General features: G+C 40.4%; 1 protein-coding gene and 1 non-coding gene across 2 annotated transcripts in view; both read right to left on the bottom strand.

The window, feature by feature from the left end:
- Ush2a (usherin) overlaps positions 1-15605 on the bottom strand; it is a 678886-nt gene that overhangs the window by 195803 nt on the left and 467478 nt on the right. The window contains exons 44-46 of the mRNA XM_021198607.1: positions 8479-8688; positions 6937-7139; positions 1969-2081 (exon numbers count right to left, since the gene is read on the bottom strand). Of these exons, the coding sequence (XP_021054266.1) occupies positions 1969-2081; positions 6937-7139; positions 8479-8688 (526 nt within the window). The remainder of the gene's footprint in view (positions 1-1968; positions 2082-6936; positions 7140-8478; positions 8689-15605) is intronic.
- Positions 1256-1362, bottom strand: LOC115064073. The gene has a single exon (XR_003843940.1). It is a non-coding gene; the product is annotated as a U6 spliceosomal RNA (small nuclear RNA).

Raw genomic sequence — 15605 nt, 5'->3', positions numbered from 1 at the left:
CAGGGAAATGCAAATCAAAACGACCCTGAGATTCCATCTCACACAAGTCAGAATGGCTAAGATCAAAAATTCAGGTGACGGCAGATGCTGGCAAGGAAGTGGAGAAAGAGGAGCACTCCCATTGCTGGTGGGATTGCACGCTTGTACAACCACTCTGGAAATCAGTATGGCGGTTCCTCAGAAAATTGGACATAGTGCTACCGGAAGATCCAGCAATACCTCTTCTGGGCACATACCCAGAAGATGTTCCAACTGGTAATAAGGACACATGCTCCACTATGTTCATAGCAGCCTTATTTATAATAGCAAGAAGGTGGAAAGAACCCAGAAGTCCCTCAATAGAGGAATGGATACAGAAAATGTGGTACATTTACACAATGGAGTACTCCTCAGCTATTATAAACAACGAATTTATGAAATTCTTGGCTATAATATAATTATAATATAATTATAATATTAATGGATATATCTGGAGGATATCATCCTCAGTGAGGTAACCCAATCACAAAAGAAATCATTAGATATGCACTCCCTGATAAGTGGATATTAGCCCAGAAACTTAGAATACCCAAGATACAATTTGCAAAACACAAGAAAACCAAAAAGAAGGAAGACCANCNTNTGGATACTTCATTTCTCCTTAGAATAGGGAACAAAATACCCATAAAAGGAGTAACAGAGACAAAGTTTGGAGCTAAGACGAAAGGATGGACTATCCAGAGACTATCCCACCTGGGGATCCATCTCATCATCAGCCACCAAACCCAGACACTATTACACATNCCAGAAAGATTCTGCTGAAGGGACCCTGAAATAGTGGCCTCTTGTGAGGCTATGCCAGTACCTGACAAACACAGAAGTGGATGCTCACAGTCAGCTATTGGATGGAACACATGGCCCCCAATGAAGGAGCTAGAGAAAGTACCCAAGGAGCTGAAGGGGTCTGCAACCATATAGGTGGAACAACAATATGAACTAACCAGTACCCCCAGAGCTCATGTCTCTAGCTGCATAAGTAGCAGAAGATNGCGTACTCAGCCATCATTGGAAATAGAGGCCCCTTGGTCTTCTAAACTTTATATGCCCCATATGCCAGTGCCAAGAAGTGGGAGTGAGTGGGCAGGGGAGCAGGATGGGGGGAGGGTATAGGGGGCATTCTGGATAGCATTTGAAATGTAAATGAAGAAAATATCTAATAAAATAATTAACAAAGAACATTAAAAATTATTGCTATTAACAGTGAATTATTTATTATTATTATTTATTATTATTATTATTACTACATGTCATCCTTGTACAGGGGCAATGCTTACAGTCTCTGTATCATTACAATTTTAATGTACAAGCTGCCAAAATAAGCACTCATGATTATTTTTAGTTTGCTTGTTGAGACAAGGTCTTACTGTGTAGCCATGCTGGAACGTGCTTTGTAGAGCAGGGTGGACTCAAATTCATGAAGCCATATCTCTAACCCCAACTCTGAAACTCCCTTTCAATTTCTGGGTAATTTCTTAGCAAGGAAAGACTAAAGAAAGAGATTCTACTGAGAATCTGATAAAATTGTTAATAGCTATCCAATATTATTTGGTCTACATTTTTAGCTTTAGAGTAATCTGAAATACATAAATCAAATATTTTCTAAGAGATTTCAGTCATAAAGTGTTAATTCTAATTAAAGTTATATTTTGCTTCACAATAGAATTCATTAAAAGGGCACATTTAAACAGAGAGGCTCTCTTATGTTTATCCGTTAATAGATGACTAAGCAAGGGACATGGGATCAGGAAAACAGCTTTCAATGTTCTGATATGCATTATAGATTACTTGAGAAATATAAGAAATTTGATATGCACCCATGTTTACAGCAACTTTTAAGTGAGATTTTCATGGCTAACCTGATTTCTTTGATATTTGCTTCCATTTCTTATGATCAAAGTTGTTTAGATTGACTGATAAAAAGCTAGGTACCTTGAAGTAATACCGCGGATTATAGGTATTGAAATGTCACTTGGAGTATCTTCCGCTGTGCTGACTTGGGTTCCATTGCTTTTCACGCAGGCGTCTTTTGTGCAGATTTCCACCTGCAAAGATTAGTTTGGAAAGGAATAAATATGATCATCTTCAAAACAGAGCAATAACACTCTGAACCTACTCCCCTCTTCATATGAATCTCTTCAAGCCCTCTATAACCTCGTGAGACTTAGTAAATATTCAATTTTTTTTAATGTGAATTGAGTCCAGTGGCATGAGCTCAAAACAGAATACAGAATTGAGCTCGAGACAATTGATTTAGTGATTAGCATGGCGATGTTTGGTCTCTGGTTCTAACCACTCACAGGGAGAAGGGCTTATTAATCTATTCAGAACAGTCAGAGAACGGGAGATGAGCAGGTGGTGATTCCCAAGCCTAATAGGTTGCCCCTGCACAGTGCTCTCCAGATCTATAGCCACGTGGTGTAATGATGATATCTCCTGGAAGTCTTGACACCTTACAACAAATTGCCTAAATGCTAATATCTAATGGGAGAAAAATGAAGCCCAGGGAAACCTCCCAATGGGCCAAGCTATTTTATATCCATTTGTTCCAGCTGCAATAGTACTGTCCCCTTAATCACAGCAGAGAACCATCACTCACCCCTTAAATTCTGCTACCTAGTTAGAATAAAAAAAAACTGAGAGGGTGGAAGAATTTAGGATTGGAAATGGGGCCCATCAAATATCAGTAACCCCAAAGGAGTGTTTCCAGTAGCTGGGAGGAGGAAGGGGAGGATGCACTGGGGAGAGCTGATGAGGCAGCCACCACATACGGTATTGTTCTACTTTCAATTAAAGGATTAAAGTCAACTGTATGTCTCTTAAAAAGATTTATTTACTTTAAAAAATGTGTATGTTTGAGTGTGTGTATGTGCAACATGTGTTTACAAATTCCCTTGGAAGGCAGAAGGGGGTGGAAGATCCCTTGGAAGTTGAGTTATGGGCAGTTGGAAGTCACCTGATGTGGGAGTTATGACTGGAATCTGGGTCTCCTGCAAGAGCACCAAGTGCTCTTAACCACAGAGCCATCTCTCTAGCCCTGACCTGTACTTTTTCTCGTACTAATCGACATTCAATGCCTTACATACAGAGGGAAAAGAATGCTGTGTACTGACAGTTCTTAAATTCTGGGGCTTTAGCTTTAAGTCAATCAATCTTCACTTCTTTACATCTGAACTTGGCCAATGAGATTCAGACTATATTTAGTAGACATCATTTTATTCCCAGCAGTGCTGTATCTAAACAGGAACTGGGCATGTATTTACTACAATGTATAAGTTGTGTTATGTACAGTTATAATATTGCCTTTTGTAGTAACAGTTCATTGAGTTAAAGAATCTCAAGATCCTCCACTATGATTAAACACAAATAAGGAATAACTTTTAAGGTAGATTATCTTAAAATACAATGACATCAATTTTATGCACACTAGAAGATATCAGACTCTGGCACACAATGAGATTTACCCAAGAAATTCAATGGAATTCGTTATACACAACATATTTCTGACTGGCTCTTGACCAAGTAGTTGAAGTGATTGTTCAGGTATGGAGGGTGAGATATGCGTTTCAACTCGTATTTACATATTACATGTTTACCATGTGCAGTGAGGCAATCAGGATAGGGGATGGAGCTGTCTCTTTGTTTCTTCATGTTTGTACTTTTGAGATCTTCCCTTCTAGCTGGTGATTAAAATTGGTTACTGTGGAATTAGTACCCCATTGTGCTTAAGAGCACAAGCACTGTCCCCAATGGTCAATCAGAAGGCAGAGAAATCAGGAAACTCAAAAACTAGTCAGGTGTCTGGTACTTCTGGGCTTTACTATATCCGACCGCTTTCCCCACGAAATATTACACATAATTTCATTCTAACTAATATAACATTACCAGTCTCTCTGCCTTGAGCATATTTCTAGTACCGTATGATATATAACATGTGAACAAGATGTAAACATGAGGGTTTACCACATTTACTTGAAAAGGCCTTAAAACCAAAGTTTTAAAATTGAAGTTATGATTCCCTTTCAGAAAGGTGACATGAATTAATTTATTCAACAAGACGGTTGGGTATTTGATCAATTTTACATCATTTGTTATCTTGTAGAAGAGGTTAACCTAAGGAAGTTTCATTCTAAATATTGGGCATAACTGTTCAGTGCCGATTGAAATGATGTTTAGCATCATAAAATGTCATGAAATCCAGGTGGTGGTGGCACACGCCTTTAATCTCAGCACTTGGGAGGCAGAGGCAGGCAGATTTCTGAGTTCTCTGAGTTCCAGGCCAGCCTGGTCTACAAAGTGAGTTCCAGGACAGCCAGGGCTACACAGAGAAACCCTGTCTCGAAAAACCAACCAACCAACCAACCAACCAACCAAACAAACAAACAAAAAAACCCAAACCAAACCAAACCAAAATAAAATGTCACCAAAATTTAACATATATATCCACACATATGTATGCCAAGTCTGATAACCCAAGACAAGAGCAACTCTGCCAACACAGAGATTGAGGAAACAGAGGTTTCTGCTTCTGCCTTCTGTCTCTGTCTCAGTGATATGAGGCTGGTGAAAATATGCTTTCCTCTGGTCACAACTGACCCATCCCAGAAGTGTGAGTAAAGTTTCCGTTTTACTAAAGGGGGCATGGCATGTGATTTTCTACCACAGCCCTTGTTCTATAGGCCAATGTTGAGTGGCACATGTGCCCACAGCCCCAATGTTCTCACCACTGCTCAGCTTGATATCGAAATAGTTTAATTAATTAAATAATTATTTTTGGGATGTGTGTGTGTGTGTGTGTGTGTGTGTGTGTGNGAGAGAGAGAGAGAGAGAGAGAGAGAGAGAGAGAGAGAGAAAGAGAGAGAGAGAGAGAGAGACTCTGTATGTATATATGTGTGTACGAGTATGTACATGTGTGTGTAGACCAGAGGATGGTATCAAGATTTCTTAGAGCTAGAGTTGAAGAATATTTCAGGACACACAGATTATCAAGTCGGTGCTAGGATCTAGTGGTGGTAGCACAGCAGGAGCTCTTGACCATTGAACCACCTTTCCAGCTCAAGACTTTCAGGATATGTAAGGCAGTTGACTGTCCTTCCTTCTCAGAGCTCATCCCTGTCCTACCACAGGGACCCAGCGAAGACCTCACAGTATGGCATCATAGACATACGTACTCTTTGTTCACTAAGATGTAAGGAATTGACCTGTATGTAGACTCTTTCTGTGTGGACTCTTTCTAAGGAGTGTGGCTGCAAACATCAGTCAGTCCACATGTGCAAATGTAGGAGAATGTAATGTAATGCTAATGTAACTCACATAGCTTTTTGGGAATCAGAGTACAAAGGAAAAAAAAAAAAAAAAAAACAATTCATGAAGGTTTCTTTTTTGTCTCTGTTTCTTTTGGTTGCTTATGAAGCCAAGCCTGTTGTCTCAGTACAGATGGTTGGAGGACTGTAGCCAAATTTTAATTAATTCTGGACTACATACACATTCACACACACACACTCACACACATGTACACATTCTCACACACACATGCACACACACACATGCACACACTCACATAATGCACACACACACCAAAAGTAATTAATTAACTAATTACTAATTAATTTGTAATTAAATTAATTAATTAACTAATTAATTAATCAAAATACTGTAGATGTGCTTTCCTCCCAGACATGGAAAAAACTTACACGTGACATGGGCAGACACAGCACCAGTGACAAAATGTTTCTGGGGTCAAATAAAATTCCTACATTTAATGTCTTTTTGAAATTATTCATGAACTGCTCATGAATTTTAGAAGTTGCATAGATTATTTAAAGATTTACTAAATTGCAGCCTTTTTGGATGCCGAGCTCCTGAAACCTTTCCGTCACTTGTTTCTTCCCCTGGTCTTATCGTCTCCTGTCTCCGACATTCAGAAGCTTCTCAGTCCCCCAGGGTAACTTTGTATCTCCTACACAGTAGTGCTCTGGGATTTCTCCTGGTTTAGACTCAGTAGACCCTGAAGAAATCCACAAGCTTTAGGTAGACAAAATGCTCTCTGAACTCCGTGATACAATTTGCCATGTCCTGTAAGGGTGTAAGAATTCTTCTAGGGAGGGAAGCATGGACTTGAAGATTCTTCCAGATTCCCAAAGACATTTTTTAAGGCATTTTTATTAGATATGCTCTTCATTTACATTTCAAATGCTATCCCCAAAGCCCCTATACGTTCCCCCCGCCCAAAGCCAATTTTAATGCAGCCACGAGGAATGGGGTCAGTTCTTCTCATCTGTTGGGAAAATCCTGTTTGTTTGTTTGTTCATTTGTCTTTGGGGTTTTCTGTTTTGTTTTTCTTTCACTGGCTGCTTTTTATGTCTTCCTGTTGCATTTGAAATCAGGGATGCTAGTGGAGCATAGGCGATCTCACATCATCCATGCCGTGCCTTTAAGAAGGAACAGCGGACAGCCAGAACAGCCATTGCTCTATGTAGCAATGCTACTTCCCTGAGTAAGTGGCAGAAAAAAGAAGAACAGAGAGAAAAATCTCTACATCAACATGTGAATTCTAGTTTTGATATGAAAAGAAGGTAGAGGAAGAAGAAAAACTGGAGGGACTGTTTTGGCGATGATGTAGTTGACTTCCTTTTATCAACTGGCTCTTTGTCACCTCCCTCATTAGCATCGGCTCCATCTTAGCCAGGAGCCCTTCTCTAGGGGTTCCAGTCTATACATCCTCACAGCAAACAGCTTTCATTCCAGTCAATTTCCTTCTTTTCTCTTCCCTTTCCCATTGAATAAACAATAATCCGTCGCCAGGACAAAGGGCCTCCACGCAGAGGCATCGCTCGGCATGTTTTATTTAACACATCCACGAGCTTAACCATCCAAAAAGAAACAAAACAACGGTCTGACCTGAATGTCATAGATAGTGAAGGGAGACAGGTCTTCCAGAACAAACGACCCAGGCGCATCCATTCCAGTCTTGTAGGGCTTATTATTTACATAGACAGAAGACTCGGTGACAACGGCATTTGGGTTTGAAGGAGATGTCCAGATGACACGTACAGCTGTACTGTTGATGATGACAACCTCTGGGGGAAGCATGCCCCGAGGCTCTAGAATTAAAGGAAAGAATGGAATAAGCTCCAGCTGCCTCAGTAAAAGCACTTGTTAGACTAAACGCAGATTGGTACAGAGGCTTAGCGAAGGGCCCTTTGCTTATCTGCTCTCCTATGATGAAGTTATCACAGTCTGAAGTCCTCTGCAAATTGGCTTATTAGACTCTCAGTCAGAAACCAAAAGGAATTGGTGGCAAAATGCTTCATACCACCAGCCTAGTGCTAATCTTCAATGCTATGCGGCCAGTGGGATCCAAATGATGAATCACCCACCCGTCTGCACCTCTAACGGCTGTCTAGTATTTGAATTTTTTCAACCCTTCTCTTTATATCTCCTTGGAGGGTGGGGGGTTGCTCCTCAAGCCAAATAAAATAAAATAAAATGAAATAAAATAGAATAAAATAACATTCAAGTACATAGAAGCTGCTGGGATGTAAAAAAAATCATTCGCTGTTACTAGCTTGTAACTCAAGAGATATGAAGCAATAATGCAATATTGTCATTATGTAAATGATTTTGAGTGTTGATTACCATAGGTAATGATGAAATCTAACATTAGAAAAAAATCTTGCTTAGCGTTAAATTACACAATTATTCAAGCATGTCAGAAATAACTATGCCAAAGCCTATTTTTATCATAAGAACTCATCTTAACTAGTTGAAAAATCGTCCTTGTGTTTCATCCTATTTTATAAACAAAAGGTGCCGACCTTTGGCATCACAAAGGGAAATGGGTTCCATACTTAAAGAGTTCTGGTAATGGCCTGGAACACTTGCTTGGGAGGTAACGATATTATAATGTTTATAATGAGAGCATATAAAGCCAGAAAGATTAGGGAGACCATTCCAGACTCATTTCCGACTCACAAGTTGATTCTCTGGCTTCCTCTCCCTCGCTAACGGGCTTAGAAACCGAGACATGAAATTCTTCTTCTTCGAGGCCGAGCTTCAGCCTACTGTTTTTTGGTGACTGGGGGAGGGTTCTCCCTGAGTTTGGGTGTCATTTGGAAATACATCGTGCTTTTGAGGACTAATCTTAGAAAAAATGTTGCTAAATATTGATGTGAACTGACTCCTAACTAAGCCTGCACTGCAACGAACAAGTGGAAACTGGCCTGATGGCTGATTATTTTGGCTCCAAGCTGGTGTTTCAAGGGTGCTGGTCTATTCATCTGTCCCTTTGAGACAAGGGGCACCTAAGCATTTTGGTTCCTACCCCTTCCTTTCAGCACCAGGAGCTTTATAAAGGAAGGATGACTGATGTTAGTTCCAGAAAGAATCCATCAATACCACCGGCATGTCTGAAGCCAAGAGTCCCTTAAAAGCTTCACTCACCTTCCTCCCACGTGGTCACACACACCACGGTGCTGTTGATTGCATGGACTCCATTGAACACCAAGAGGAAAATCTGGTACTCCACATTTGGAGATAACTGGCCAATGACGTGAAAGTCTACATCGGGGAAGATTTTCAGAGATTCCTCCGAGGTCCCAGAACTCCAAAACAGTGTGTAATATTCCACATCACCTTGTAGATCTTGAAAAGCTATTAACAGAAAAATACAGAACATTGCTGGTAGAAAAAGTACAGATGGCAGGTAAGCAGAAGAAATTCTCTTAACTGCCTCTAAGAATGAGATAGATGCAAGATGGTGGAATTTCAGTTTTATAAAATGTTTTGGAACCTTCTTTGGGGGTGAAACTGGTAGAGTTAGATTTTATTTTTAAACAAAATCTAGTTTTCTCTTCACTCCATAATTAAATTGGAAGTAATATTGAGGAATGTATACTTTAATTTTTCCTTCAAATATTCTAACTATGCTATTTACAGTTATTCAAAGAACCTTCAAAATATCCACATAACTATTTACAAATCTACATGCTACAGAAAGTGACACACTGAGGAGGATTTATGTGACAATTTTCAAGGATTCCTTTACATTAACACTGTGGGGCTCATGCATAAAAGGTAAGTTTTAATGTTGATTTTTCTCCCCTAACCAGGAAACTACTTTTGCCTTATCTGTAGCAATATTTGAAAAGGATAGGTGTGCCAGTGTGGTTGGAAGGGTTTACATCAGAAGATTTTGTAACTGAGTTGGCAAACCATGGAGATTGAGGAGTTCCTTCCCTTTGATGTTACCAACTACTCATAGCCATTCCTATTTCCTACTTGATAATATCGGTCATGTCCAGTGAAGCCACATGGATTGTCTATGAAAGAGTTCCTTTTCTCATTAGAAATAGTTTTCACCGGCTTATGGGAACATCACTCTCTAATCTGTGGCCATTCCACAGCACAGGAGATGTGTTACATGGCAAGTGTGTGCTATTTGTTACCTCAAGCCATCAGGCTTGACTGAAGGTTAAACTAACTTTATGACATGAAGTGAATACTTCCAGATGCTCATGTGAGAGACTCCCTGGAGAGACAGCACATACACATTTACCTACTCACCCCAGGAAAGGAGCCCACCACCAAATACCAAAGTGTCAATTGTAGCAATGCCTGATTTGGTGAAGCAGTGCTTTCTTCTTCTGGGTCACTGATGGGAGTATGGGTGAGAGGTCACTGATAAGGAACATGGGTAATTCAAAAGCACCTGTATCACTGGAAATCCTACCCCAGGATGGCTGGTGGAGACCAAAGCCAGCACCCCTGGGGCTGTTATTGCAGCTTGCAGGCTGCACCACTATCTGAACCTGTCTTTCCTTTCACAATTCGCTGGGCTGACAGGCATCCCTAACCCCAGAAATGGTATACTCCTTCTGCATTGTTGGGGTGAGGGTGGGGTCTCCAGAATCTTCCAGTCACCCAGAGCACCTGACTTTCTATTTACCCCTGTCTGCTGGGTCTCTCCTCATTCCTAGAGGAAATGTTCCAATTTGGAGAGAACGTTACAATTAGGTGGCATATGCCAAGCAGCACAAAGGTAAATACATTTTACTTATGTTATAGTTCCTTAGGAGCACACTAAGATTCATAGATTTCATGTTTTTGAGCTGGCATTGAGAGTTTAAGAGCCGAGATATTATGTCGGGGTCTGAGGAAAACCCCTTTACCTGCCATTCTTAGCCTGGTTCCATTCGTCTACCCACTTGACACAGAATACAAGCTACTTGCTGCCGCAGGGATGAGACAAAAGGTGGTGGCTTAGTCCTGATGCAGATGCCTTTGGAATGTTATTCTTTCTGGAATAGGAACAGGCAGTGTACCTAGACAGCAAGAGTCGCCTTTCTGCCTTGTCCTGCCATTTGACAACTATGAAGACATTACACTGTAGAGTCCCTATAGGGGCAAAGAACATGGCCATTTTGTTTTGCTAGTCCCCACCACAGAGATGTTCTGTGAGGTCTAATACATCGTCTGTTTGCACTGCTCATGCCACCGTGCCTCTTCTTAGTCAGCGAACCATTTAAGAGATAAAAGAGCCACAAATTAGGGACTTCTATAAATATTATAGTGACCTTATCTCCTCTCTGAAAGATGAAGAGTTTTAACTGAATTAGTTCAGAAGAGAAAGCTGGTAAACGTTCCTAAGGAACATTCACCTTTTCTGTCTGTTGGTTAAAGTGGCTTCAATATAATTTTTCTTTTCTAAAATAGGAAATTGTGTTATATGGATTCTTCATTTTATAAGACAAGGGAAATGCTGTCTAGAAGATTCTTCCCTTTCATAAGAAGGAGATGGGGTTTTATAAAATTTGAATAATGTTCTTCAAAAATAATACAAAAGGACATGTCTTTATGAAAATAAACTATGAGGCATATGAGAATAAGTGCTTGGAATTATGAAGAGGTTTGATATGGGATGCTGTAGAGATATACCTTGGATATGAAAAAGAAGCAAACAAAAAACCCTGGAAAGAATTAAAATCCACATTGAATGAAGAAAACCTGCAGAATTTCAAATACCCAACACCACAGAGTAAACAAAAATGTACTTTCCAAAGTGGTAACAAGGTATAAAAACAACAACAGTATCTGCCTGCAAGACACACTCAGGCAAGAGTAGCTTTTATATTATAGGAGTAATCAGCCCTTTTAAGAAATTGGATTTAAAGCCCCCTCTATCAAGTGGAATCTATACCTGACACTTCTAAAGAGACCAAGAACTTGAGACTAGATAAGTCATGGGCCTAGGAGAAAATCTACTACTATTATTCTGCTACAGGAACATAGCAATGGAATGACTCCTGAAGGTGTTCTGCTATACTCATAGATCAGTGCCTAGCCCAACACCCAGAGAAGCTTCCTCTGGCAGTACTTAACAGAGACTTGCAGGGGGACAATGTGCAGAGAGATTTTGGAGTCCTGAGCTTTAATTGGGATGTCTTTATCAACTCCTGCACTCAAGGCTCAGGGACATTTGTGGAAAAGGAGGCAAGAGGACTGTAAGAGCCAGAGGATGTGGATGACTCCAAGGAAATAGTGTTCTTAGACACAATAGGGCTGATACAATGTGAACTCTGAGACTGACACTGAAGGTAAGACAAGCACAGCTTCAAAGCAGACAACATTGTAGCAAGGAGGAGGAGAAAGGATGCAGATCCCATCCCCACAGGAAGCCCTATTTACAACTGATACATTCTAGTGAGAGAAATATCAGTTTCTGCCAATGGAGTGTCATTGTGTGCATCAATCACACTCCAGGGCAGGCCCCACATCTAGGAGTACATGGTTGGCCAACACAAAATAAATTCCATGATGTTTTTTGTCATTTTATTTGTTTTGTTTTGGTTATTTGTGTCTTACTGTACTATGTTTTGTGTGTGTGTGTGTGTTATTTGTCTTGACTTTTTTATATATATACTTTTATTTTTAAAGAGAATGTGAAGTTGGGTTGGTAGGGATGTGGGGCATCTCTCTGTGAGGAGTTGGGGAAAGACAAAGATCATGATTAAAATATATTTTATGAAAGTTTTAAATAATAAAAATACTAGAGAGACAAACTTAAAGGAAGGACTAATTTCTTTTGAGTCAATGTTAGATTAAGGCCAGAGATGTCTGACTCCATTCCTGCGGCCCATGGTAAGGCTGAACTGTGTGTGTGAATGAGAAGGAAGGACAGAAAGCAGAGACCTGAAAGGCGCTGACATGTCAGAACCTTCATACACTACAGCAAACAATCGTGGTTATATTAGTTAAGCCTTCCCCCAGTGAAGAGATACGTATAAGGAGAATATAATATATCTTACTCTTCCATTGCTTTGGCAAAATACAATATGTTTAATTTGGGCTCCCATTGCCAGAGGATGAGAGTCTGTGATTATCATAGTGAGGAGCATGGCTGCAAGCAGGCAGGCACAGTGCTGGAGCAGTAGCTGAGAGCTTACATTTTATCCACAAGATGGAAGGAGAGAAAGAGAGAAAGTCCAGGCCTGGTGTGGGCTTTTGAGACCTCAAAGCCCATCCCCAGTGACACACTTTTTTCAATAATACCACACCTGCCAATCCTTCCCAAACAGGCTCACCAAGTGCAGACTATGCATTTGAACACAGGAACCTATGGGCTAATGCACACTACCACATTGTCTGATCCAGATTAGTGACAATATATCTAAATGTAGGTGTATCATGGTCTACTATGACTAAAGTAAACTAAAAGTTAAGAATTATCTACAAAGTAGGATATACTCATTGTGTTCCTTGTTGCTGGGATAGAACACCCAAAGGTAACAACCTCTGGGGCGTTCATTTAGATCCAGTGTTTCAGAAGGTATAGTTCATCCCAACGGGAAAGGCAGGGATATGTAATGGAGGCTCTATTTTGGTGTATTAAGAAGTAGACAATGGGACAGGAGATGGAGACTGGGCTATAACCTTCATAGTGTGCTCTCGGTGACCTACCTTTGCCAGCAAGGCACAAGGTCCCAAAAGTTCCCCAACCTTCTAAAACAGCACCACCAATTGGGAACTAAGTGTTCAAATAAATGAGCCCATGGGGAGGGTCCAAAGCATAGCAGAGGGGGAATGAATCAGACACGCCTCGGAAGGATCAGCTGAAGAATTAGATGTTTATGGGAATAGAATGTCATCAGCATGTTTTGAGGGAAAATAACAGCTCTCAGAACTTTACATCCATCTAAATGACTGCTAATGTGCAAGAAAGGCAAAGCTATTACTGTACTGAGAGAAGTAGAATATAAACGGCGACAGAAACACTATCTTACTCAGCAAAAATTAACACACAGTTACCTTAAAAAAAAAATAACTTCCATGATGGTCCCATGAGATGTCTCAGAGGGGAAAGACAAGCCTGACCACCTGAGGAAACCCTGGAAGCCATAGTGGGATGAGAGTGAACTCCCTCAAGTTGTTTCCCCTCTGACCTCATCTAAGAACTCAAGCATGCTCACACACACACACACACACACACACACACACAAACAACACTCACAACAATAGTAAAATAAGCAAGTCAACGTTCGTGATAAAACTCTCGGGAATCCTTGTCCAGCGGATGGAAAGGTGAACTAAAACCAGGAATTTAGGATTGAGAAAATTTAAGGGCTGATCATAAGTACTGGAGCCATTTTGAGAAAGGAGTTGTGTATAATATTATATAATAATGAAAATAATTTATAAAGCAAACACTGAGAATTACAATAAGGAAAAAATAACCCATTAATTCCTTATTTATGTGCAAATAGAAGGATACAGGAAACAGTAAAAGACATCACTATGAACGCTCACTAAATTAAAATAATAAAAGCAAATCTTTAGAATGAACGCAGAGATTGTTGTCTTTAGGAGACATCTTTTGATGGGTAAAATGTGTCAAAATGCTATTTTTTTCTCTTTACTGATGCTTTAGGCATAGAGGAGAACAGAGAAAGAGAATGCGACCTTTGTGCTGGAAGCCTACATTGTCTATGCACTACTCCTGCAAAAAGTTTGAAAACACACAGAGATACGTTTACCTCACATTAAAAACATGAATGAAGGAAGCAGGCGAATTGTCAGGTAGTGAATCAAATGTTCTGAGCTCACCCTTCTCCGAGGTAACCTCTGCGCTCACAAACGGTTACCTGAAACATTTCCAGGGTCGGAGTGGTTTTATTGCCTCCATCCCAATAAAAATAAAAATATCAAATGGCTTCTCTTTATCAACCTATGATTGATACAAATTTACCTAGGACATTTTTCTGTTAAAATGATGTACATTTGTACAAATCACAGCAGAGAAACAACATGTCTTTTGTTATAATTTTCTCTGTGTGTGATGTGTATGCACATACATGCAGGTGCATGTGTTTGAATACATATTTACTTTGGTGGTCAAAGGGGGTTAGAGGGCATGCATGGAGGTCAGAGGTCAGCCTCATGTGTTGATGCCCACTTTCTACTTTGAGACAGTCTCTGTTCACTGCTGTGTTTACCAGATCAGGTGTATTGGGATCGTCAGTGGGGTCTCCTATCCCTGACTCTCATTATGTCATAGGCGTGCCAGGACTACAGACTGAGCCAGTTCCCAGCCCAGAATAAACGAGTGTGTGTGTGTGTGTGTGTGTGTGTGTGTGTGTGTGTGTGCGTGCACAGCCATGCACACATATTATACACACAAATATTTTTATATTTCATGATTTTTGAAGAATGATGTTCACTAAGGAGAGATGTAAAAATTTGTTCCTAAGAATTTCATTTCCAAGATGTGCTAAACTACAGCTTTGCCCTGTTCAGCTTCGTAGGTTATGTGCCAGTTTTTCTTCTATCAAGCAAGGAAAAAACATTCAAGTTAAAGTTGAGAAGATGGGCAGCTCTTTCACAGAGGAAAGACTAGTTAACTTACTTAAGAGAGCAGGTTCCACAGAGGAGAAAGAGGATCCTGCAGCAGGCTTTCACAGCCTCACAGAGAGTTATCTTTTTGTGAGCACTTTTCGTGCTCACAAAGAGTTACCTGAGAAATTTCCAAGGTATGAATGGAAATCCCAGCAGATTGCAGTACCTACATCCCGAAGGTCAGAGGTGCTGATTACTGAGGTAATGGAACGTCAGCAGGCCACTCCACATCTATTAGGTTTGTCAGCTTCTATAAGCACGGCCACTTCAGGAACGTGATGGCATCACAGGGGATGTGTATGAGTGAGAACATAGTAGCCAGATCTTTACTTCAGTGTTCAAGTATCACGAGATGTGTGTGTGTGTGTGTGTGTGTGTGTGTGTGTGTGTGTGTGTGTGTCTGTGCATGCAGCGCACGTGCACATGCATGCTAACTTTACAGACAAGCTCTTGAGATAACTTAGTGGGCAAGGTAGAACAGAATAGGTGAAAATACACACACACCAACACAAAAGGTGTGTGCACACATACATATCATATAGATTACACCGCTTTCACATACACACATACACAGGCACATACCTCCACACTCACACCCCCACACACACATACACATGCACCAATGTATATGTGCACATATGTACATCACACATACATGCACACATGTACCAACACATAGG

Source organism: Mus pahari, chromosome 5 (assembly GCF_900095145.1).
Source record: "Mus pahari chromosome 5, PAHARI_EIJ_v1.1, whole genome shotgun sequence".
Taxonomy (NCBI): Eukaryota; Metazoa; Chordata; class Mammalia; order Rodentia; family Muridae; genus Mus; species Mus pahari.
Note: the sequence above shows the minus strand (reverse complement) of the source record. Positions and strands in the feature narration are given on the sequence as shown.